The sequence below is a fragment of the Eubalaena glacialis genome, chromosome 11, assembly GCF_028564815.1.
Source record: "Eubalaena glacialis isolate mEubGla1 chromosome 11, mEubGla1.1.hap2.+ XY, whole genome shotgun sequence".
NCBI lineage: Eukaryota > Metazoa > Chordata > Mammalia > Artiodactyla > Balaenidae > Eubalaena > Eubalaena glacialis.
The window spans coordinates 26,201,924-26,228,250 of record NC_083726.1 but is presented as its reverse complement, the minus strand read 5'-3'; the positions used below and the strand labels follow the sequence as shown (position 1 = coordinate 26,228,250).

Sequence of the window (26,327 nt, the reverse complement as noted above, 5' to 3'; positions counted from 1 at the left end):
TAATACAGAAGCATATCCATGCAAGCTGAGACATTTCTCTAAACCAAAAGAGGTCACTGGAAGATGTCCATATTAGGAAATCCTGACCTCAGAATCACTGTGCTGAGCCCAATAATCTTCTGAGTTGCATTTTCTTTCCTTGTACTCAAGCTCAGCTGCTGCTCGCCAACCTAAACTTTTAGGAACGAAGTGGAAATACACAAACTGGCTGGGCAGAAAACCCACGATGAAAATGTTGCAAAATCATGTTATTAATCAAGGAGAAAATGGGGTTAAGGTTTACTTTCCTTGCCAATTAAAAAAAAATCTTAAAACTCAACTTGCAAAATTCACCTTTCCAAAACTGTATTTTAGAAATTCAACTTTCTCATGTATTCATCCATATTTTCAGGGCATCTCACTGCAGTACCTACTCCTTTTGAGAACTTTTACCTTTTCTAGGAAGACAAGACCATGATCCCCTCAGTTAAGAATCACTAGTGCCTTAACTACAGAATGAGAAGAACGAGACTGATCACCCTCTGAGTCAGATGGAAGGAGCAATGAAATCACCAGCTGCCCCAGTGACTGTCATAACCCAGGTGAAACGCAGGAAGGGAAACCAGACAGACACTCCTGCATTGGTCATTTGGAATTGTTTACTACATATCATTTAGGTCCTAGCATCCTGCTGGAGCTTCATTAAAAAATCGAGGAGAGCAGAGGAGTCATCTCAATTTGCCATGTTGGACTTTTAGTATTCTATGACTTTCCTGTTTCCACCAAACCAAACAAGGATTTTTCAAAACTTCAGTAATAAAAATGCCTCAAATGCTACTGAGGTTATTTATATCAAAGAAAAAAAGGTTGGTACAGCATGCCTGGACACCACAAAATGTACTTTCTGGCCACCAGGTGGCATCATTGATTAAAAGTTAATCAGTCCCCATCACCATCATCCAACATTAGCAGCACAAAACTAACCAAAACATAGCATGTGCAGTCTTAAGGGCTATGCAAGTTAACTTTGTCCTCATATATGAGACCCAGAGTGAAAGAATGAGGACCCAACAAATACCATACCTTGTTAGAGGTCTAAGCTTTCAATACATGGGCTCCTAGTAAGCCTTACAATCCCTTGATTGCCTAATCAACGAATAATCAACTTAAAGCAGAAAATGATTCAGAGGTACAGTAACCATTTCCTAAAAATGAGTCATCTGTGGGAATCGGGGACTTTTTAATTCAACAGCACCCAGTCAGATTCCTGGACTGTGTGCTCAGAAACGGTTGATGGCAGAGCACAGAGGAAATTAGCATATAGGACGGGGTAACGTTCCAAAGTCAAGTGTTTTGAATTTAAGGACATGTCTTGCTTTGTATTATCTAGATTTCTTCTTTCCTCCCTACATATGTAATGAAATCAGCAACAAAATACAGAATTATGAGATCTAGAGAATAATAAGTCTAGTCAATGAAAGCCTGTTTGCCAAAATTTCAAATGTTAAAAGAAGCCACCTAAAATTATCCTGACTTGTGAAACAGAGTAGAGATTATTTTAAATACCAAAATAAAGATCAAGTATCAGGTTGTAAGACACACTGCTGCCATCTTGAAGGTGGCTTGGCGAAGGGCTCAAGAGCTCTTGTTGGGAGTGAGAAGACAGATTCTTACTTTCTTTGTCCAGCCATGTCTAGCAGAGGTATGTATGTGACTCTGACCATGTCCTGTGGCACTTCTGGGTGTCAGTATCCCCATACATAAAATAAGTAGGCTCGGCCCAGATTGAAAAACTAATGACTCTCATTCTAAAGTATCATGAAGCATACCACGAACATCTCTCTAAAACAACTATTTATTTTGAAGTATTTCCTTCTATTTTTATAAATGCTTGACTTTACTTAATTTTAATAATATATAGAATTTTATAGCACATTTAAAGTATTCTAACCCGCACATTTTTTTTAATACATAGGAGTAGCGAACATGCCACTACAGGGATATATAATATGGGATTTAGGTACTCTATTATTAGACTTAAGTCATTTTTTAGTTATCTTGTTTTGGCTGTTATAAATTGGATGGCCATACATCCTAATTTGCCCATATGATTCTGCCATATACCTGTTGTCCAGGTATTACTATAAATACTGCCCCTTGCACTCTTGAAAGGTACTGTGTTTGAATAATAAATTGTGTGATTATTTTAATTACAAGTAACAGTGGTCAATATCTTGATATATTTGTCTTTTTCTATACTTCACATTTTGGGTGTGTATGTGGAGGGGGCAGAATATCAATGGGAATGAAAAGGTGTTTTTTTTTTAAGTACTTGATATATATCATGAGAAACCTTTCCTAAAAGGATATACCAATTTAAAATATCATTATTTATATATGAAAATACCAGCTTCACTAAACGATTGCCAGTTTTATGTATTGTAGTTTTTTATTGCTAATGTAGTAGGGGGAACTGATAACTTATTTTAATTGATATTTATGATTCAGAGGATCTTAAACATGCCACAGTGTATTTATTATGTATACTTTTTCTGAGTGAATTGTTTGTTCATATTTTTAGTCCAGATACCTATAAAAGTTTTAATATTCTTAGTGAAATAGTATTTTTTCGTATTTGCTACAAATATGTTTTCTGATGTACTGTTTATCTTTTTATTTCAACTATATTTTAAACCTTTATAATGTTTTTATTATATAGAAGAGTTGAAAGGTATCAATATTTTCCTTTATAATTTCTTTACTTTTGGGGGCTTAGAAAATCATCTCTCCTCCTCTCCCTACCCTGAGAGTTTTAATAAATAACCAATTTTATTTTTTCCCTGGTTTTCCTATAGTTTAATGCTTCATATGTAATTTTTTATTTTTTAAGTTAAGACTTTATTTTTTTAGAGCAGTTTTATGTTTAGAGCAGTTGAGGGGAAGGTACAAAGATTTTCCATATACCTTCTGCTTACACACATGCACAGCCTCCCTCAGTATCAACATCACCCACCAGAGTTGGGCATTTATTACAACTGATGAACCTACATCGACACATCATTAGCATCTAGAGCCCATAGTTTACATTACGGCTCACTTTGGTGTACATTCTATGAGTTTGGACAAATATATATAATGAAATGTATCCATCATTATGGTATCATACAGAGTATTTTTACTACCCTAAAAATCCTCTGTGCTCTGCCTATTTATATTTAGCTTTGATTTTATTTTTAGTGTATCCAATAATGTATGAATTTTAATTAGTTTTTCAAATTTTAACAGGTTATTCACCAAATAATCCTTTCTATTGTCTTGCACTTCCTACTTTGTCAACATTAGATTCTTATAAACAATAGTCTATTTCAAGTTACCTCCCTATTCCAATGGCAGAATAATTATTATTATTTTTAATCAATAGGTCTATTTTTGCAACGGTATTACGTGTCTTTAACTGTTGATGTTTTAAAATACGTATTGACTGATGTTTCCCTCTCAGAATATTCTTTAATGATGTACTCTATTTATTACTATACACAAAATCATTTTGATATGTATCGATAAAATTGCAAACTAAGTTAACCTTAATGAGAATATGGAGTGTCAGCAACTAGTTAAAAGCTAAGTTAATGGTTCTATAGTGTCAAGTATCCCTTTAAGCACAAATGCTAAACCATGGGCTTCAGGAGGACCAGGAGCCTGAATTAATTATCCTTATATCCCCCAGCACCTAGAACAAGGTCTGGTGCATATTCAACAAATGTTTCCTTAATTTATGATGGACTAAATGACACTCATTTAGGGTTACCACTTCTTGCTCCATATTTTACTAAGCAGTTGAGATGATACTCTGAGGGTCTAATTAAAAAGTGTTCCAGTCTCCGCTCTAATTCTCCTGCTTCTCAAATATTAGGTCAGTTCTGGCCTCTGAGAATGTGGCCCAGAGATGCCTAAGTTAGAAAAGTGACCTTTCCGGGCTCTCAGGTTCACAGATTCATGTTCTTGGAAAGCTGGCAATGCCTTTCTGTGAATTAAAAAGGCCACTTCTCCTGGGCTGATGCAGCCCCTCGCCAGGGCACACAATATGGCAAGCGGAGCGCTGGCTGGACTTAGAACTCAGCCGGGAGCCCTTGTCAGGGCATAGCCACATGAGGCAGCCCTGGTCTGTCTTACTTTGATAAGTCTGGTCCAGAGGTGGCATGCCCAAAGGACCCACAAACCAAACCTGATGCCAGGCTCGTCCTAGGACAAAATTTTGGATCAGATCTTACAATGGACAGAATCTCCCTTTGGTCCCTTTTTAGCGGGACATGTTGGCTTGGCATATACAGAATGCCCTTAGGGGAGTCAGACCCATAGGAAAGTCAACAAATGTAAACATCCATTATTTTGACTTCATTGAGACTGCTTTTCTTCGTGGATACATTTAAGCCTGCCAGTTTATCAAGTGAGAACCTCACATGTACAAAAATGGCCTTGACGCAGGCAAGTCCCACTTAAGGAACCTCTTATCCAAATTTGGTCCCCACCACCCTAATAATTGAGGTTTGGGGAGATAAGTATATTTTACTACCCAAAGAACTGCTAAGTAAAGAATAAAGCAAATATAAACACCAAAGTGAATTCAAGTTTGACTGAATTTCAGTGTTTTCTCCAATTGGAACAGTTCCCCCTTTTTTTTTTAATGGCCGTGCGGCTTGGGGGATCTTAGTTCCCTGACCAGGGATCAAACCTGTACACCTTCAGTGGAAGGGCAGAGTCCTAAACACTGGACCACGAGGGAATTCCCTGGAACAGTTCCTGATGTGAGCCCATGATTCTGACACATGCTAAGAGGGAAACTCTTTGGCAACAGAGTCAGCTTGCTAGATCTTTGGCAAGGCCCATTTCAGCAATAGAGGCATTCGGTTACTTGCAGGGAATCCAAGTCAAATCTATACTGAGAATTGGAAAATGAATGGCTTTGCAGTAATGTCTATGGGTAGAATTCAGAGGGTCTGCAAACTTGGACAGGCAAAACCAAAATTTCTACTAATCTCTAAGTGAAATACGGAATTTCATTACAAATATAGTCAACAAATCACAGTATTATCAATGACACCAGGGCTTTATCACCATAGAAATCGCATGTTTTTTATATGACATTATGGTTGTTGCAGGCATCTCAAAATATTGCTTACTCTCACCACTACTTCAAAATCACGACAATTATTAGATCCACACCACCTCTTCCTATTTAATGTATTACCTAAAGAAGCACATGTATTACTCTGCACTCTTCAAAATTATTTTAATAACTTTATTTCAGGCCAATTGGTTTCCTCTTAATCTTACGAATTCTATTTTGTAACTTCAAAAATTACTCTGAGAAGAGATCCATAGGATTCACCACATTCCCAGAGGGATTCTGGCATAACCTTAAAAAGGTTAAGAACACTTGTTTTATATAGAAAGTGAGATTACATTTAAAAGCTATAATAGAACAAGCAGATAAAATGTGCTTACCTCTTATATCCTGAAGTCTTTCTGTAGTACTAAAATACTTCATGGACATAATTTATTACATATCACCTCTCAAAATACCTTATTCACAACTACGATTAAAATGAATTGCAACAGAACAAGAGCTGAGCTAATTACAACGGGAATTCTGAATGTTATCACCCTCCCATTTTACATGGACCGAGCTGCTTTGTATCAGGGCCTTTGGGTTCCTCAGAAAATAAATTCTTTGGCTGGTGTCCAGGACAGCCTCACCTTTCATCAAGTTCTGCTCTAGAGAAAGTGTTAGAATGATTTTAGCCTATGGTTTTCAAACAAACACTTGTTAAGCAGAAGTTTGAATTTTCAGAAGCAAAAGTTTCAATTTTCAGTAAGGGATTTTTAAAAGTCATGCATTAATTTGATTCTGATCTTTTGTCAAATCTGCTTATTAGCCTGTTCATAACTCAAATTTATAGCTTCAGAACAGAACAGATGTTTTTAATATCCCATTTTCTACCAACATGGGAAATCCTGGATTTCTAAAACCTAGAGGGAGTTAATGCCATCCCAGACTAAAGGCAAAGATTACAGGAAAAGTAATATAATATGTTGTTAAAGTCACTTATAAATATTTTGAACAAGATCAAAGAAACTACCTGATCCAAATTTAATCAAAGTTCAAAAGCCTTTCTTCCCCTCCGCAAATACAGAAATGGAAAAAATACTTCAGAGGAATTTTTAAATTATATTTTTCATTATATTTTCTCCACTATGATCCCCACTGATTCACCTTGTTTCAACACCAATGTAGTAGCTTTCCACAAATAAAAGGCTTTTCATTGAAAAATTTATAATACATATAACACAAAATAAAGACAAAAACAAACAAACAAACAAAAAAAACACCTAACAAAAAAACACCAACCCTAAAAGGATATATGATAGTCAACCCTGGATGGTAGAAGATGAAGAGGGAATTTTTTTTTATACTATGTAACATATTTTTATAGGCACAAAAGATCCCTTCAAAAAAAAAAAGTGACCCCTACAAAAATAAATCCTCAGAATATTCTCACTCAAACAAGTGACCAGGAGCTTCCCTGGTGGCACAGTGGATAAGACTACGTGTTCCCAATGCAGGGGGCCTGGGTTCGAGCCCTGGTCAGGGAACTAGATCCCACATGCATGCTGCAACTAAGAGTTTGCATGCCGCAACTAAGGAGCCCACCTGCCACAACTAAGGAGCCCACAAGCTGCAACTAAGGAGCCTGCGTGCTGCAACTAAGACCTGGTGCAACCAAATAAATAAATAAATGAACTAATTAATTTAAAAAAATACCAGGGACTTCCCTGGTGGTGCAGTTGTTGAGAATCCGCCTGCCAATGCAGGGGACTCGGGTTTGAGCCCTGCTCCAGGAAGATCCCACATGCCGTGGAGCAACTAAGCCTGTGCGCCACGACTACTGAGCCTGAGCTCTAGAGCCCGCGAGCCACAACTACTGAGCCCGCGTGCCACAACCACTGAAGTCCGTGTGCCCAGAGCCCATGCTCCGCAACAAGAGAAGCCACCGCAAGGAGAAGCCCGTGCACCGCAATGAAGAGCAGCCCCCGCTTGCCGCAACTAGAGAAAGCCCGCATGCAGCAACGAAGACCCAATGCAGCCAAAAATAAAATAAGTAAATAAATAAGTATTAAAAACAAAAACAAAAAAACCCCGGAGGAAAAGAAGTGGGGCATCTGGCTTTTCCTTAAAAAAAAAAAAAGTGACCAGATCAATATAAATTTTAGGAATTGAGAAGAGGAAGAGCTGGGAGGGACCCTGAGGGGTTGGGGTGGCCCCAAAGAGTAGGACTGTAAGCTCCATAAGGGCAGGGACCACCACTGTGTTGTCTGCCAGTGTATACAGGTGCCCAGCTCAGCGCCAGCCTGTATCAATACTGATTGAATGAGTAGGTGATTGATTAATGGAGGTGAGAATCTGGCCTTGAAAGTCAGGTTTCAGCAGAGGGTAAGAAAATGAATGCAGCTAGAACAAAGGAAAATAAGGTTTGGGCAATTCTTTGGTTATATAGAACAGGTTTATAATTGTGGTCTTTATACTGTGGATAAATCATTTTTTTTCTAAAGTAAGATTTAACTTTTTAGAGCAGTTTTACATTTACAGCAAAATTGAGCGGAAGGTATGGAGACTTCCCATACAGCTCCTGCCCCCACAAATGCACAGCCTCCCCTGTCATCAACATACCCCATCAGGGTGATCCATTTGTTACAATGGATGCACCTACACTGACACATCATGATCACCCACAATCCACAGTTTACATTAGAGTTCACTCTTGGTGTTGTACATTCTGTGGGTTTGGATAAATGTGTAATGACATGTATCCATCGTTATGGTAGGATAAGCAGGTTTTCAACTTTCTTAATAAGCAGAATAAAAGTATATCTGTGAAATGATAGAAAACATATACACAGTTATCCCTTGGTATCTGCGGGGGATTAGTTCCAGCACTCCCCTCAGATACCAGAATCTGTGGATGCTCAATTCCCTTATATAAAGTGGTGTAGTACAGTCAGCCCTTCCTATCCATGGGTTCCGAATCTGCTGATACCAAGGGCCAACTGTAGGGTCTCTGCCCCCGGTTCCTTGCACAGAGCTCCCCAAATCTTTGTAATTTTCTGAGAGATAAAAGCACTAGGAGTGGGACTCCCCTGGTGGCGCAGTGGTTAAGAATCTGCCTGCCAATGCAGGGGACATGGGTTCAAGCCCTGGTCCGGGAAGATCCCACATGCCACGGAGCAACTAAGCCTGTGCGCCACAGCTACTGAGCCTGCACTCTAGAGCCCGCGAGCCACAACTACTGAAGCCCGCGTGCCTAGAGCCCATGCTCTGCAACAAGAGAAGCCACCGCAATGAGACGCCCGCACACCTCAACGAAGAGTAGCTCCTGCTCACCGCAACTAGAGAAAGCCCGCGCGCAGCAACGAAGACCCAATGCAGCCTAAATAAATAAATAAATAAATAAATAAATTTATTAAAATATATCATATCAAAAATTCATTTAAAAAAAAAGAGCAGTAGGTGCATCTTTTGTTCTAATATCTGGTCTTTGACCCTAGTTCTGACACAAAGCCGCCTTAGAATTTCCTAAGTGACAGTAGTGTCCTTTGTTATAATGAGGTGACTCTTGGTCGGCTCCTAGATGGGGACTGGTCACCACAAAGACCAAGCCATGATTAAAAGCTTAAAACTTTCAGCCCTACTCTCCATCCTCCAGGAAGGGGAGAGGGGCTAGAAGTGGAGTTAATGATGGGTCATGCTTACGTGATGAAGCCTCTATAAAAACCCCAGAATACAGGGTTTGGTGAGGTTCTAGGGAGCTGGTGTGCCCAGAGAGGGCATGGGAGTTCCAACCACCATACCTTGCCCTAGGTACCTCTTCCATATGAAGTTCATTTTTATCTTTTAGCATACCCTTTTATAATAAACCAGTAAACGTAAACAGGTGTTCCCCTGAGTTCTGTGAGCCATTCTAGCAAACTTTCAAACCCAAGGAGAAAGCCATGGGAACCCAGATTTACGGTCGGTCGGTCAGAAATATAGGTTACAGCCTGGGACTTGCGAATGGCATCTGAAGTTTGGAAGGGTCAGGCTTGTGGAACTGAGCCCACTATCTCCAGGTAGACAGTGTCAGAATTGAATTGAATTATAGGACATGTAGCTGGTGCTGAAGAGAGTCGCTTGGTGTGGGAAAAAAACCTATATATCTGGTGTCAGAAGTGTTGAGTGTGGTAGTGTGAAAGCAAAGTGGAGACATGGGAGAAGTGTGTTTTTTCTATGGTCTTCTTGGAAATGGGCGTGATAAAGGGAGCATGACCAATAGGAAGATATTACCACAACTTGGCATGAGTTTAGAAAGGCCTGGCCTGGAGCATAACAAGGGAAATGGAAAGGGCAGGAAGCAGAAGCAGAGGAAAACTAGTCAGCAGATCTTACGACGGAGGAAAGACAAGGAAAGAGAAGCATTTTAGTCCTTTCCACAGTTTTCTTTCTGGGTAACTGGAAGTGTTTTTACTCTTAAAAGCAATTTATCAATCCATCCATCTGTCAAATGTTCACAGGCATCACTGCGTAGGGATTCTCAACCTCATAAAAAGGAACAACGTTTATTTCCCTAAGCCTTTCAGTTTACTGAGTCCCTGTTATGTGCCAGAATCTATGCAGACACTGGGTTAGGATAAAAAAAGATAGTCTCTACCCTGAACTGATGAGGAGGAAGGAAATAAGCAGTGGTAAAAAATTAATGTTGCTCCTTTAGCAGCATCTGTTCACTTTTTAAAAATTGCTCCCTCACTGCTGCCTCAAGATCCCCCTTTGTCCTAACTTCACATAGGATTTGGGCCCCACACAGATTGAAAGATCTGGCCAGATCCACTGCTCTTAGGTGGCCAAAATAAAGGTAAAATTTACAAGTTTTTCCTGCTTAAATTAAGTAAATCACTTTCTTTACTACTTAAAAAAAAACAATTCTAATCTTAAGCATTTCATTATACAACATATACATTTTCTTTGATCCTATTTTGAGCTGAGCTTAAAAAAATATTACCAAGAATTCAGTTGGAAATTTTTTACTACAATGAAGGAAGAAATAGCCTAAGTAAAATACCCACTAGAAACCCAAATTAGGTCCTGAAGAAAACACTGCAGACAATAGGATGCTTGTTTGAACAGTAGGGGCAGGACTGCTGTATCTGGGGATTTCCACTTACCTTTCTCTAAAGGACTCCAAAAGAAACTATCTTATCTTATCTGTACTTCATCCCTGCATTTCTCAATCTTCCCTTCCCAAGAAGCCAAGGTGGGCACAAACCTACTTATACCAAGCCACGTAGGAATCCTTCCCTTTCTCTGCCTGAAACTCAATAAATCGAAGTTGTCAGGAGTTGCATGAAATAATCTCACTCTTTCTCTCTGTTCCTGTATACTCTGTGCCCCTGGAATTATTCCAAATTCTAAAATGGAAATAAAAGTATCAATACTTCCCTCACAAGGTTGTGTGGAGGATTAAATCATTGAGCTTGTTTATCCAAAGATGAGGATCCAGAGTTAATTCACATGTTTGAATAGATGCAAACGTAAGACTTAAAATCCAACTTCTAAAAATCTAAGTGCGTAGATAGGGGCACTTTGATAACAAAAGTAGAAATATCTTGCAGAGTAGAGAGAAATCAGAACATGACAAAAAGGAGTACTGGAAAATAAGAGTTTTAAATAAAAATACGTATAAAACAAACTTTTGGTACCAACCCCCATATGTCCTTAGGATTATATGACCACAGGTGCTTCAACTAATAGACACTATTTGTGTTGCTGGGGCAAGACACTTCACCTCTCTGGAGGAGAGACTGTCTCTGAAATTCTCTCTCTCAATGTTGTCCTTTAATTAAGCTAAAGATATTTTGGTTAAAGGGATGCTTTAAATGTAGCTTAAAACCAACCAGAATTATTTCCTAAACAGCTTCCAAGCTATCCCAAAGGGACCCAGATATACTGGGGTGCACTAAATTATTAATTATTAATTAAAAGACTCACTCCTTGACCTCAAGGAGTTTATAATCAAATTAAGGAATCAACATTCAAGTCATACAAATATTAGCAAATTCACAAGGCATCAAATAAATATTTACTAAGTCACACTGCACCAATACAAAGGGTTAAGAAGAACTGGAGTAATCAGAGATGGCTTTGGAGGTAATGGAGGACTTCAGGTCAGGTGGAGGAAGGGAAGAATTTGAATCAATGGAAGAAAAGGCATAGAATGAATCGTCGGTTATTGCTTTACAAAGTCTATGTTCTTTCTTTAACTTTAGTCCTGACTTTGTAACCTTGAACAAATAAATCCACAGTTACTAAGGGTCTGCTATATATAAAGTATGGTACATCATTTAAATAATGGAGATTTTCCAAGTTAAGGGTGGGGAGGGCTTTAAGATTAAAGAAGACAAAGCTCAAAACTAACCCCAAGCTCACATCATGTTGGTTATAAAACAAATGAAATCTGTTCTCTTGAAAAGAATTTTTAAAACTTGCCGTTGCTATTTCACCATTAATCAATTAAAATCAAACTCAGTATGAAACCTACATTAAACACATGTGTAACTCTTTTACTTAGATCAGTCACAGTGTGGGAAAAAAAATATTTTTACATGAAAATTTCAGAACCTTGCTCCATCCTTCTCTCATTTGAAACCATAGTCCTTTGCCACTAAAAACAGTACTTAATTCGATAGCTGTAGAAATAGCCTAAGCCATTCAATAGCTCATTTATGATACAGCATTGAATTTATCTAGCAAAAACACAACACATGCATGGGCACTTCCTTTTGCCCTGTGTAGTCTAAATCTCTGCCAAATGCAGAGGAAAGAAAGTACAGATGGACAGGATATCCTCAAATTATTTGGTTTGCCTATGTCATTCCAGAGAGAAATCTAGTGCCTGATTCACAGTTAGACATTCAAATTAAGTAGAAATACCTAGGGTAGCCAGGCCTGGGGCTGAAAGGCAGGCCTTCTTCATCAGCAGTTCACTAGGCAAGCTTGGAAGGTATGAAGGCTTTGCCTAAAGTGAAATCGGGAAATTCTGGCTTTCCAGAATTCACCTACCTCATTCAGTATAGCTCTTGGCTTAAGAGAAAGTGATTAAGGATTAAAGCAGGGGTGCCATTGCTTAAGAACACTAACAGGAACCAAGTACCTCAAAATCTATTTACATAAAATTACAGCTGATTGAATTTAGAGTGGCAGTGGCATTTGAATATTCTTGTGCATTTGGACACAATTCTTCAATTCTTTATTTATTTATCTAGATACTTATCTATCTATCTATCTATTTATTTATTTATTTTGGCCATGCCCTGCAGCATCTATCTAGCTATCCATTTATTTATTTAGGCCATGCCGTGCAGCCTGCAGGATCTTAGTTCCCCAACCAGGGATCAAACCTGTGCCCCCTGCATTGGAAGCGCAGAGTCTTAACCACTGGACCACCAGGGAAGTCCTTGACATAGTTCTTAATGCACATTATATATGTATATTAAGTCACTGCATATCCAATACATTTCAGCAAATACCACAGAGGACCTAGTAGTAGTATGTGTTGGATACTATGCTTGGTACTGAGACTATACTGGCTTTTCGTGATGCCAGACCACTCAATCACTATAAGCCTATTATTTCATCTATATAAATAATATTGTGATATATGCATAGCTATGGTGAAGACTTAAAGACCCAATGAATATAAAGTCCTCAGCACAGTGTGTGCCTTCACTCAAATCATAGCTTTTTCTTTTTTTAACTATTACAGTGGTAAACTAGACACACAGCCCTGTAATCCTGAAGCTCCAGTAGAAGATACAGACAATTACCAGACATAATGACAATCATGATGATGATAAGGATATGGATAATACTAATAACAGCAGCTAATACTTATTTAGAACTTACTATGACCAAGGCACTATTCTAAGCACATAACTCATCAATCAATCCTTATAACAACCCTTTGAAGTAAGTGACTAGACGGCCACGGTAGTTGATATACAAATATGTGGGAGTGACCCTCTAAACCTCATTCTTGAGTGGCTGGGAAAGTACCTTCTTGGAATTAATAATATTAACCAGGTAAAACGACACAGCGTTGTGGGGCTGAGACCGTAAAAGAAGTTCTGAGCAAAAGGAATTAACATGTATGAATGCCTAGAGCAGAGAATGCACACGGATGACCAAAGAACTAAAGAAGTTCAGTGCCGGCAATGTCTACGTGAGGCTGCCAGCAATGTATAAATTCATGTGTTAGGAAAATCTGCTACCGGATAGAAAAAGAGAGGTGTTCTTAGGAAAGGCAGGGTTTCCTAAGAACGACAGGAGTTGCTTGGTTGGTAATGTGCCAGAGAAGCCCACCTGTTAGCAGCAGCCTGTACTGGGGGATCCTCTGAACCGGCTTGAGCAGGTAGTGCTTGAGGGCCAGATTAGCACAGCGTGGGCTCATCTGAAAGGAAAAGGCATCCAAAGTAAACACATGCATTTTCCTAAGAAGCAAGGGACCCAGATCCAAGTGCTCCGGAAGCCGAACTTTAAATAGCCAGCGACTCTGGGATTCATGGAGAAGCTCCCTTCAAGGCACAGCTCCTATGCTGAGTGGGAAATCAGAACCAGCTCACCACGGAGTCTACCCTCTCTTGTAGGTACATCTCTGAAATCACTGACTCACTGGGAAATTCACAGCCCTCTCGCAGAGGGTGGAGGGTGGAGGCTGCAGTCTGCGTTGTAGGCCAATCAGAGGCAGCAGCTACCACTTAGAAAAGCATCTACCAATGTATTCATAACACACACCAACCCAACAACCAAGAAGGAAATGCCTGGCTCCCAAAATAAGATGGCAGAAATAAAACTACTGGGAACTGGATTCAAATAACCATCAGAGCCTATCATCAATATACTCATAATAACAACAGCTGGTGCTGGGGAGAATGCAGAAATTAGGGACAACCTGAAAAGCAGCCTTGCTAAGCAAACCTCGTCTTATAAGCCTGAAGAATGCAAAATTTCTCAGATGAATGGCTACAAAAGACATCCCCCAAATCACACTGTATATGGGAACATTTGATTCCGGAACGCTTTTGACTTGACCACAAGGACATTCGATTCTGCCTACAGTTTTTTTCTTAGTATGTACAACAGATACTGGTGCCCATTCCTGAGTCTCACCTCCTATCTCCAATAAAGGTATTTACTGTGGGGTGACATCAAAATGGCCAAGTGAAAATGTCCCTGCCTCCTAAGATGTCCTGGTGTTCTTACACAGCTCAAGTGGGAAGGAAAGACTTTTTTCAAATATGATGGTTCTATCTTTTTCTAAATATGTACATCCAGGGTCTGGTATGTAGAATAATTATGAGAGTATAATGACAATGCATGTTAAGAAAGCATCGAGGGACTCCCCTGGTGGCACAGTGGTTAAGAATCTGCCTAACAATGCAGGGGACACGGGTTCGAGCCCTGGTCCAGGAAGATCCCACATGCCGCGGAGCAGCTAAGCCCGTGTGACACAACTACCGAGCCTGTGTGCCACAACTACTGAAGCCCACGCGCCTAGAGCCCATACCCCGTAACAAGAGAAGCCCGCGCACCGTAACGAAGAGTAGCCCCCGCTCACCGCAACTAGAGAAAGCTCGTGCGTAGCAAAGAGGACCCAACACAGCCAAAAATAAAAATAAATAAATAAATAAATTTATTTTAAAAAAAGAAAAAAGAAATGAGAAGTAATGAGACATAAGCTTTTAAAAAAAAGAAAGCATCGATCATGCAAGCATCATTAGATATTAGACAGCTAACTTTCTCCGTCATGTTTTCTTTTGCTGCCAAGGCAACAGAACAACTCACTGGACACTGATGAAAACCTGGGTCAATTATCAGTTGCCATAGCTGTATATACCACACTTCCATTCTTAATATCAATAGCATGAAGACTTCAGAAGAAAGGAAAAGAGGGAAGAAAAGACAAATGATTTTAAAGTTTAATTACCGTACAAATTAGAAATCAGCCATATCTTAATACTTCTAAAACTTTTCTAGTTTGCTGTAACTGGAATTCACTAATATTTTTAGTTTCAAAACAGAGAAATGGTAGCAAAACAGAGGACGGTAGCAAAAATACCTCAAATTCTCTAACAACAGCAGCAAAACCTGGGTTTTTCTTGTACTGCTCATCCAACAAAGCTATATTCTTATCAAATTCTTTGATATATGTGGAATACATTTTTAGATATGGTCCCTTCTTTACAAAGATATCAGCAATTCTTTGTTGTTCCGTCCTAAGGATAGAGAAGAGAGAGACAAAAACAGAAAAAGAGTCACTACAGTATCCAAAACATATCCAATGATGAGCAGAGCCCCATTTCCAAGCCATCAACTTACCTTTTTTTCCTCTTCTTGTAAGAAATATCCCCAAATGCCCACCCTTTCCCATTTCCATTATTGCTACCATTACATCTTGCCTGGATTCTGCCAGTCCTCTGACTGGTCTCCCTGCTTTCACCATCTCATGCTTCTGTATAGCCAGAGACTGTTCAGAAAATTCAGATGAACTTTTAAGATAATTTTTTATAAGAGTTAATGATAAAGTATGGACAGGAAAACTCTTTTTAATTATGTTTTATTTTATCATGCTTTTAAAAAATAGCTTTTAATCATTCCTCAGCCCTTAAACTCTGTGTAATTTTATACTTAGGCTGCAGCTAAGTATTAACCACTATTTAGCCTATTTTCCCAACACACAGAAGCAAGATATTTGCAAAACAGGCAGAGGTATTTTCCTGGATTATGTGTAAAGAAAGCTTAGAGGGAAATTGTTATCATGAAAGTAGGTGATACACCATGTTGTTATTTTGGGTTCCCCATGGACTTCAACAATAAATTCAATCCCCCAGACCAAACTCTACACATTTCCAAAGATATCACCAAAGTTTCTGTTACTGTCTAAAGACCAATAAAAGCAGTTAATCTTTGGTATTCTTTTCCTGTTCTAAAATCTACAACATCTACAATGATGTCATATATGTGTAAATTTTCTAAACCAAACAACATATCTTCCTATTATCTCGGTGAATGGTCTCCTTTCCAAAATGCAGAGTTTCCTGGCTTGAAGCTCCAAAAAGATAGATGAGACATTTAAAAATGTTTCCAATGTGAATACATCAACTAAACTCTCCCAATTTCAAAAATCCTGATTATAAAGGTCACCTATAGAAAGTTAAATTGGCTGACTATGGGCCCTTCCTGCTTTTGAGGCAACATTACCAAAGAATTTAAAAATTTAGAGTACCGAGCTAGGTGCAACAGTGAATTTTGGCCATCCAAAGTGATCAATCCACAGGTAACTGCCAAGAAAACTCAATATATTGAAAAAACACAATGTCAGGAACAATGCCTCTCTGTCACATGCAGGGCCCTTATGGCTTCATCTAAACTTGGAAACTGGGAAAGCTGGTCAGTCCATTTTTACCAGTTCAACATTCTTTCCTCCAGTTCCTTCAGGAGATCCCGATTGAGCTCGTACAGCTGAGGCAAGTAGTATAGGATCTGATTTAGGATCCGGTCCTCAATCACTGGTTTCCCAAGTTGCCTGGAAGCATGGGCTACTGCATCCCGGAAATCCTGTTACAGTTCAGAGGAGGAAAAACAATATACATACATATGTAACTTAATAAAAAGCTTTTTCCCCAGTCACTCTCTTCCCTAAAACAATATAAACTGCAAATTGTATTTCCCACGAAGAACTCAAATTGAAAAGTACCCACTTCCTCCTATCCCACTTACTTGGCTAGGACACACACACACACAAAATGGCTGGGGTGGATATTTGGTTTTAAAACAGATTGCGTGATATTTCTCTTAAATCTTTTGGTTTGATCTCCAAACTTAGTAATTATACTAAGGGGGTATCTGGAAATTGTACTGCAACTCTAAGTAGGCCTTAAAATTATTCCAATACTACTATGTGAACAAAATCCATTTATTTTAAAAGTCTCCAGATCTTAATTTTATTTTGGAAGTGTCCCTTTGTCCACTTTCAGTAATTACTTCCCAAATGCTGGAGCATTCTAAGTGAGGCATGTGGAGGGTGGTACATTCTTGATAATCAGAGAATACTGGATCCAAGCCCTTACTCCTAAAATACTGTGTTTGCTTGAGCTAGCTCCATTTTCCTCATCTGTTAAATGGGTTATGAGACTTTAATTAGATACTGCACACAAAGCTTCTTACAATGTATTTGGCACACAGAATCAACAAAACATTTTAACTCTGGACCTTAAACTCTTTCCTCCCTCCCCATAAATTCACCAGAATCTATACTTTTCACAAATAAAAACTTTTCTCATCACATATCACTTTTCCCTGTGAGACTATTTATACCATGTTTTAAGACAGGCCCACCCCACCCCACCCTATCACTCCAGAGGACTTGGAAAGGGTGGGGTTGGAGATGGTACTTCTCTACATTTCACTATATCTTGAGGCCTCCCCCCAGGGGATAAGTAAAACAATGGTGGACTCTGTTCTATAGTCCTGAGGATTCAATAACAAAGATTGTTCCCTCTTAGAAACAGGAGGTTTAATTAAAACTGTAAAGCAAAGGTTGGGTAAAACAGACTCTCTACTAGGCTTTATCTTCTTTCTCCTTTCTAGCTGCTTTCCCTTCAGGAATTCACTGGGCAAATCAAATAAACAAAAAAAGACCCTGATTTCTTCCCTGATCCTTTCAGCACCTACCCCTTACCTACATACATTAACCATTAGTATTTCTTATGCTTCTTGTGAAAGGCAACAACTTCATACCTAATTTAAAAGTACACAAAAAGCTCCTAGAGTAATGAAAATAAAAACAAAAATAAACAAATGGGACCTAATTAAACGTGAAAGCTTCTGCACAGCAAAGGAAACTATAAACAAAACAAAAAGACAACCCACAGAATGGGAGAAAATATTTGCAAACAAAGCAACCGACATGGGATTAATCTCCAAAATATATAAACAGCTCATACAGCTCTATGTCAAAAAAACAATCCAATCAAAAAATGGGCAGAAGATCTAAATAGACGTTTCTCCAAAGAAGACCTACAGATGGCAGAGAGGCACATGAAAAGATGCTCAACATCACTAATTATCGGAGAAATGCAAATCAAAACTGCAGTGAGGTACCACCTCATACTGGTCAGAAAGGCCATGATCAAAAAGTCTACAAACAATAAATGCTAGAAAGGGTGTGGAGAAAAGGGAACCCTCCTACACTGTTGGTGGGAATGTAAATTGGTACAGCCACTCTGGAGAACAGTATGGAGGTTCCTTAAAAAAACTAAAAATAGAACTACCATATGATCCAGCAATCCCACTCCTGGGCATATATGAGAAGAAAACCATACTTCAAAAGGATACATGCACCCCAGTGTTCATTGCAGCACTATTTACAGTAGCCAGGACATGGGGGGGACTTCCCTGGTGGTCCAGTGGTTAAGACGCCACACTTCCATTACAGGGGGCATGGATTCAATCCCTGGCCAGGGAACTAAGATTCCCACAGGCCTTGTGGTGCAGGCAGACACACACACAAAAAAGACATGGAAGCAACCTAAATGTCCATCAACAGATGAATGGATTAAGAAGATGTTTATATATATATATATGTGTGTGTGTGTGTGTGTGTGTACAAATACAATGGGGTATTACTCAGCCATTAAAAATAGAATGAAATAATGTCATTTGCAGCAACATGGATGGACGTAGAGATTTTCATACTAAGTGAAGTCAGACAGAGAAAGACAAATATCATATGATATCACTCATATGTGGAATCTAATTTAAAAAAAAAACAATACAAATGAACTTATTTACAAAACAGAAAGACTTACAGATATCAAAAACAAACCTATGGTGATCAAAGGGGAAATGTGAGGGGGAGGGATAAATCAGGAGCTGGGGATGAACACACACACTACTATATATAAGACAGATGACCAACAAGGACCTAATGTATAGCACAGGGAACTCTACTCAATATTCTGTGATAACCTATACGAGAAAAGAATCTAAAAAAGAATGAATATATGTATATGTAAAAAAAAAAATAAATAAAAGTACACAAAAAGATTCCTCTTCTGGGAATTCCCTGGTGGTCCGGTGGTAAGGACTCCACCTCTGGGCTTCCACTGCAGGGGCATGGGTTCTATCCCTGGTCAGGGAACTAAGATACCACATGCCGCGATCCCACATGCCGTGAGGGATGGCCAAAAAAAAATAAAAAAACGATTCCTCTTCTAAGGTATATTTTAGACAAGTCAAATCCTATGTTCAAGAAGTGCTAATAAACCCTTCACTTAGGCCTCAGTACCTGGGACTAACTTTATCAGCCCAGAACAGTCATATTAACCCAAAGGAACCAACTAGTTAGACCAGTAACTAAAGAACTACTTTGACAACTAATTACTGTAATAAATAAATAAAATAAGAATTCGTTACTTGTATAAACTACAATCCAGAAAACCACACAAAACAGCTCCAGAAACCAAATGGATTTGGGCCAAATTCCATCTCCCAACAGCTTGTTTCTATCAGCATTCACATTTAGTAAGAGAAAATAGAGCCAACTTAACACTTTCGAAAGTCATTAGACTTTCCATCAGGCAGAACTATACAGAATATATTTACATACCACGAATAACATCCTCAATTGTAAATGTATTCAAAGCACAACAGTTAAACATCTTCTATAGCATTTTATTTTTTATTTTACCAGTTTAATGATTAATATAATTTAGACGCAAGAGTTTCCTTGTTCAGCAAAACAAGAAGCACTGCCCTTTCTTCTGGTAGGATAAATGATGAATATGTTTGTCCCTTGGCAGCAGGATGACTTTTATTTTCCAGTTGGAAGGCATTTCCTCAGCCAGGACAGTGACAGCAGACATTAGCTGCTATGTAGCTTAAGGACCCTGTTTGACACAGCTTTTGCTAGACTCTGTATTCCATATGTCTGCCACCATTGCCAAAAAGGAAACTGGTTTATTTAAGACACATTCAACAGACACTAGCCAAATCCACACTGCACTGACCAGTGAGGTGGCCACCTCTAATTGGAGGTCCCTGTCACATACCGGGCAAAACTTTAGTTTTTTTCCAGTACTACTGGGTGATGTCGACAGCTCTAGAGGAATGAATGGGCTATGAAGCCTTTTTTAAAATTATGAGTAGCATGTCAGAATAAAAGAGAAATATAACTATAAGCGCAAAGGAAGAACGTTTAACAAAGACAATAGGAATTTAGAGAGTTCATACCCAGCTATTAAATATTATTCCTAAGACCCAGAGAGTTACATATTCTAAACAAGTACTACCAGGGCCATTGTTAGCCTTCATGGTGGATTTTTGAAAACAGAAAAGAGCATCCCTTCCTCCAGGCCAGTGCAACTCAGACCAAGGGCTCTACTCATAACTGATGGCCTTCTTAACCACACAGCGCAGCCCTGGCCCCAATTCATTCCCTCACCTCGTGGGCTACCATCCCCTGAAAGCCATGTGCAGTGGCCCCAGTGTCAGATGCAACTAATTCACACAGGAACTACACACAATCTCTAACTTCTCAGCTCTTCATGAACCTCAACCATTTCCAAACTCGTGCCACTGGAAGGAGGAAACTTTTTTTTTTTTTTAAATAGAAAAGATGATTACAACATATGTCTGGTTATTTTTCTAAATGCTAACAGCCAGGGTAATTTGGGAAAGTGTGATGACACTTAAGAGCCAGAGGCAAAACTATTTTGAGGCAGAAGAATCTAAATTTACCAACACCCCCTTGACTAAATCAGTGAGGATGCAAGACCACAGGACTGGCACTTTCAATTAGATCCAAAGTATACTTTTTCACACTGGAAAAGGTGGGTAATTAAAATAAAAGAGGTGAGGGGAGCTAGAGTGTAAAAATGTTAGGTAAGTGGGTGAGTTTTTTGATATCAACTACATATACTTCAATCTATTGTTCTAACATAAAACCTACCAAAGATTCTGTATGCAAAACTGAACCACCTACACTCTAGTTTCTGATCACCATCAACTTGGCCTTTTTAGAAACAGAAATGGGCTTCTGGATTAAAAAGCATACCATAATAGTATTCTTAATAATTCCAAGAAAAGCTACAAATAAGAACCAGATCAACTTTAAAAAAACTCAGCTCCTTTGAGGTATTAACATACTAGCCTTACCAGCTCTGATCACTTGGGCAAGAGCAAGCAATAATCAATGCAAATAAAATCAAGTCTGAACATCTAAAGCAACGAAGCACAAAACAGATGGCCTTGTTTGTCAGGTCAGGCTTTATATCTCCAGGACCAAAGAGAAGTAAGTGAGTTAATAACCAGCTGTCCTGACTGGGCTTCCTGACCTTAGGGCGTTACTTAACCACTATGATGACACAGTGAATTACAAAGACTAAATGGACATATGAGCAGACAGGGAGCTCTGCAGGGCTCCCTGCCTACATGAAGGGCATTAAGAATCACTTCATATTAAGCAAAAGCAAAGCAGCTGCTAAGGTCAAAGAGCTTTGAAAAATATACAGAAAGCAGTGTGATACTATGAAGTTAAAGGGGGTGGTGGGAAGGCTCCACGTTAACAATTTGATTTTGTTTTAAAATGAAAATATTTGACCAATGAAGTTACTCCTCCCTCTATGTTCAGACCTGGTGATATCATGTACAATCATCAATGCAAAACTGTATAAAACATGGATGAAACCTATCCTTTGTCTCAAATCTCCAACCCCTGCTTAATAACATTAAGAAATAATCATCATAATATATCCTAAATGATCATCTTTAGAAGATGAAAAACTAGAACTTCTCCAGTTTCCTGGCCCAACTGAAAGAATTCTGAATGCAAGCCAATATACTCAAAGATACACTGTACCCTACACAGCATGGCAGAGATTTCAAGTAACAATTTTTAATCAATTTCTGAACATTCACTTAGTGCAAGGGCTCAAACAGACCAGAGTTCAAAGTCTGGCTTTGCCATTTAATGGGTTTTGCCATTTAGTGGGTTACTTTTGGCAGTTGGCTTACTTTCTTCATTTAAAAAAACAGAAACGACATCTATCTGATAGGGTGGTTATGAGGATTAAAATAGATAATTTGTGTAACATATCATGCTGCGAGGTGCACAGAGAGCACTCAGTAAGGCCATTTATTTAATTAAAGGAGATCTGGTTATCTTAAATGATACATGATTACCATTTAAGATCCACAAGTCCCTGGAAGCTTGGAAAGAGAGCCCTCAAACAGAGGTTTATAAACAGAAGGAAACATTATACCAAACCAAGGTGAGGGAAACAAACACCTCAGCAGCAAGACAAAGGCACTCTTAACAATGAACTTCAGGGACTTCTCTAGCGGTCCAGTGGTTAAGACTCCATGCTCCCAGTACAGGGGGCACGGGTTTGATCCCTGATCGGGGAACTAAGATCACGCATGCCGCAAGCTGTGGTCAAAAATTAAAACAAACAAACAAACCAAAAAAAACAAACCAAAAAAACCAATGAACTTCATACAGTGAAGGGTAGTCCTCACGCGAAGGAAGCTGCTCAGAAGTGAAAGTCTGGTAGCCATGTCAATAGACACTAAAGGCGGATTCTTTATAACTAAAGAACAAACGATACTTAAATGGTTCTCAAACCTGAAAAGACAAGGTGTATTCAGTAGAACAAGATGAAGTCATTTTAAGATGGTAAAAACTGGAGGCTTCTATGAAGAAGTCTTTTATTATTATTTTATTTATTTATTTATTTATTTATTTAATTTATTTTTGGCTGTGTTGGGTCTTCATTGCTGCGCGCAGGCTTTCTCTAGTTGCGGTAAATGGGGGCTACCCTTTGTCGCAGTGCACGGGCTTCTCATTGCGGTGGCTTCTCTTGTTTCACAGCATGGGCTCTAGGCGCACGGGCTTCGGTAGTTGTGGTTCACGGGCTCTAGAGCACAGGCTCAGTAGTTGCGGCACACGGGCTTAGTTGCTCCACGGCATGTGGGATCTTCCCACATCAGGGCTCGAACCCGTGTCCCCTGCATTGGCAGGCAGATTCTTAACCACTGCGCCACCAGGGAAGCCCGAGGAAGTCTTTTATAATGCATTTTTAAAAAAGATATATTCTATTTACTAATAGACATCTGAATGTCCAAGTAGCTTTGCCTCTAACTCTATGGATTTTAATTGGGAGTCTCTCAAATTTTCAAGGTAACGTATATCCCAGTCTAAGGCAATTGGTAGAACAAAGATGCTTCATTACGAGTACCACTTACCTACTACTTAACCAGCCCATCTTTGTTAAAAAGACCTCAAAGTCTCTAATCATTTTCTTTCAAAATATATATTTTAAATCATGCTATTTAGACATTTAAAAAGTAAGCTTATAGATATGTCTATTAAACCAGTCTCCCATCAGAAAGCAAATAAGATAACAAAAGCAAAAAAACACTGTATCATTTGTACTTAATTATATTAGATGTCTAAGGTGTTTTATCTGGAAAATGGCATTTATATACAATATAATAGCAACCTCTGGATTGGACAACTTCTGCTACAAAAGAGGAAAAGAAATATAAACAACTAGAGTTTCACCAAACCAAGTTTTATTCATCAGTTTCCTATCATTCATTTAACATACGAATTTAGTACGATACCAATAAACAAAACAGATAAAAATCCCTGCTTTCATGGAGCTTACTTTCTAACGGAAGAAGAAACGTAGTAGGGTATTTTTCAGGAACAAATTTTATTTTGATTGATTTGAGTAAAAGCTTACTAAGATAACATTAAAACTAAATAGTATGGATTTTAACTGACATAAATACATTCTAAATAACAGCACTTTATCTTGAAGGACCTCCACTTAGCCTGCAGCTAAAACTAATTGGTGCCTAACAGTTTTTTGTATGATCACATTTAACCCTTACACCAACTTTATGTGGTTATTATTATTCCCATTTTCCAGAAGAAAACAAGGTCTTCATTAATTTGCTCAAGAGCACACAGTTAGTGGCAGAAGCAGAATTCTTAACCACTAACCAATTAGTCCCATTCGTTCATTCAATAACATTTACTGGGGGCCTTCCACTGAATAGGAATGATGGGAGACTCTGAAGATACACAATATCTGCCCTCACCTAGCTTACATGTTAGTACAGGAGACCAAAAACAAACAAGTAAACAAACAGATATACAAAACATATGAAGTATCAAGAAGAAAAGAAACAGAGGAAAGTTGAAGAGAAAAGGATGGTCAATGAAGACCTCTCTGAGGAAGTCACATTAAGCCCAGACTGGAAGGATAAAGAAAGAACTAGCTACGAACAAATGAAGGAAGGATGAACATTCCAGGAAACTGCATTGGCAAAATCTCTGAGCAGGAATAACCTTAGCACTGAACTAAGAACTGAAAGGAGGCTGGTATGGCCAGAACATGGTCTGCAAGTGAGAGAATGCCTTTCTCTCTTTCACCAACATTTCACCTCATTACTGAAGGCCAAATCACAGGGCGCCTTACAGGCAGGGGGAACCATAATTTACTATCCAAACTAGATCATTTTTGACAGTAAAAGGGAGCTCTATTAATAATATTATGCTAAGACAATAACCAAGGTGGTCAAAAGCAGACTAGGACAGATGGTCATCCTACTTACAGGACTTGGTAAATAGCATGGTTTTTATTATACAATGCAGTGAGAACCATTTAAAGGGTTTTAAGCAGGGGAGTGACATGATCTAATATATATGTTAAGAAAATCACTCCTAATACATTACATGAAAAAAAATCTTTTAAGGAACAGATTGAAGGGGGGTAAGAATGGACATAGGAAGCCCAGTTAAAAGGCCGGTGCTGTTTTGAGTATGAGATGATATTCTGGACTAGGCTGGTAGCAGTAAAGAGGAAACAGAATCAGCAGGTTTGCTGATAGTTCGGCTGGAGAGGTAAGAGGGAGAAATGAAGAACAAATCCTAGTTTTCTGGCTTTGGCAGCTATATGGATGGCACTACTATATTGAAAAGGGAAAGACTGCCTTTTAAGAATCTCTTTTTTCTTTGGACTCAATAGGGTATTGACTTAGAGACAATGTGTATATTGGACCTTTTTTCAAATCCAGGTCAAAGTTCAAGAGCTCATGGTAGGTACTGCAGAGTGAGGACCATATTACTTACAGTCTTGCTACTGCCTCTGCAGGCCCAATTTTTTCTCACAAACATCAGAAGAATCAAAGCCCTCAGCTAAGTGCACCAATTCTTAGAACCTTAAGTATATTTTAAATCACATAACCTCTACCCAAATCTAATTCCTCCCAATGTAATATGATAAAATTCATTAGATTTAAAAACACTTTTATGAGCTATAGCACCTGGTTCAGCAAATTCAAAACAAAGAAGTGATAGTGAGCTACAGTAACATATTAAAGTGATATATAAAGTGTTAACAAACTACTCTGATACATTAAACTTTTTAAAGTATGGCTACTCTATTGGACAGTGCTGATACTGAACATTTCTGTTTCACAGAAAGATCTATTAATGCTATTCTAGAGTCTCTAATATGGAAGACTATTAATGGGAAATCATATATAACTAAACAATAGCTTCTCCCAAGCCACATGGATACCTGGTTGATTTCCAGAAATACCCACTGGATTATCTAAAGCCTGTTAGATATTTTAAAGCAGTCATATTCTATCATATAACACAGAAGTTAATCCATTTAGAGGAAATCAGATAGCAGGAGCGCTCAGGATTAAAACAATCCACGTGCTACCTTTATGAGGTACTTTTGGTAGAAGAGTAAATATAAGCCTTAACAGCATAGTGGGAGTGCTGGATTGAAACAAGAGATGCTTTTGGCTTCACCCACATTATCCTGGTGACAAACCCCTCCTAGTAATGGCTGAGAGCCTGGTTGTTAAGATACCCGCTAACGCTGGGCTCTAGTGAGTTAACATTTGCACATACCAGACAGGATGTTAACATGAGGTTGGCAGATGATCTACTCTCACTCCTACATTAAAAGCTTAGGAGGTTTTGAAGATGTGCAAATCAAGGTGGGTTATGGATGATTCACTCTGTTCAACATCAGCGGGGAAGAGGCTAAGGCCATCAATCAGATCTGAGATAAGGGAAATATTTTGGTCTAATTGTCTGTTTTTATAGGGCTTATGCTTTGTTCCAAAAATAGGTAAGAACCAGGATATATATATTTTTTAAAATCAAATAAACATA

At 38.7% G+C, this 26,327-nt stretch overlaps 1 protein-coding gene across 2 annotated transcripts in view; it reads right to left on the bottom strand.

Annotated features, from left to right (window-relative positions):
- FGD6 (FYVE, RhoGEF and PH domain containing 6) overlaps positions 1–26,327 on the bottom strand; it is a 118,401-nt gene that overhangs the window by 26,471 nt on the left and 65,603 nt on the right. For both annotated transcript variants that reach the window (XM_061204368.1, XM_061204369.1), the window contains exons 6-8: positions 16,530–16,681; positions 15,183–15,339; positions 13,427–13,514 (exon numbers count right to left, since the gene is read on the bottom strand). In XM_061204368.1, coding sequence (XP_061060351.1) covers positions 13,427–13,514; positions 15,183–15,339; positions 16,530–16,681 — 397 coding nt within the window. The remainder of the gene's footprint in view (positions 1–13,426; positions 13,515–15,182; positions 15,340–16,529; positions 16,682–26,327) is intronic.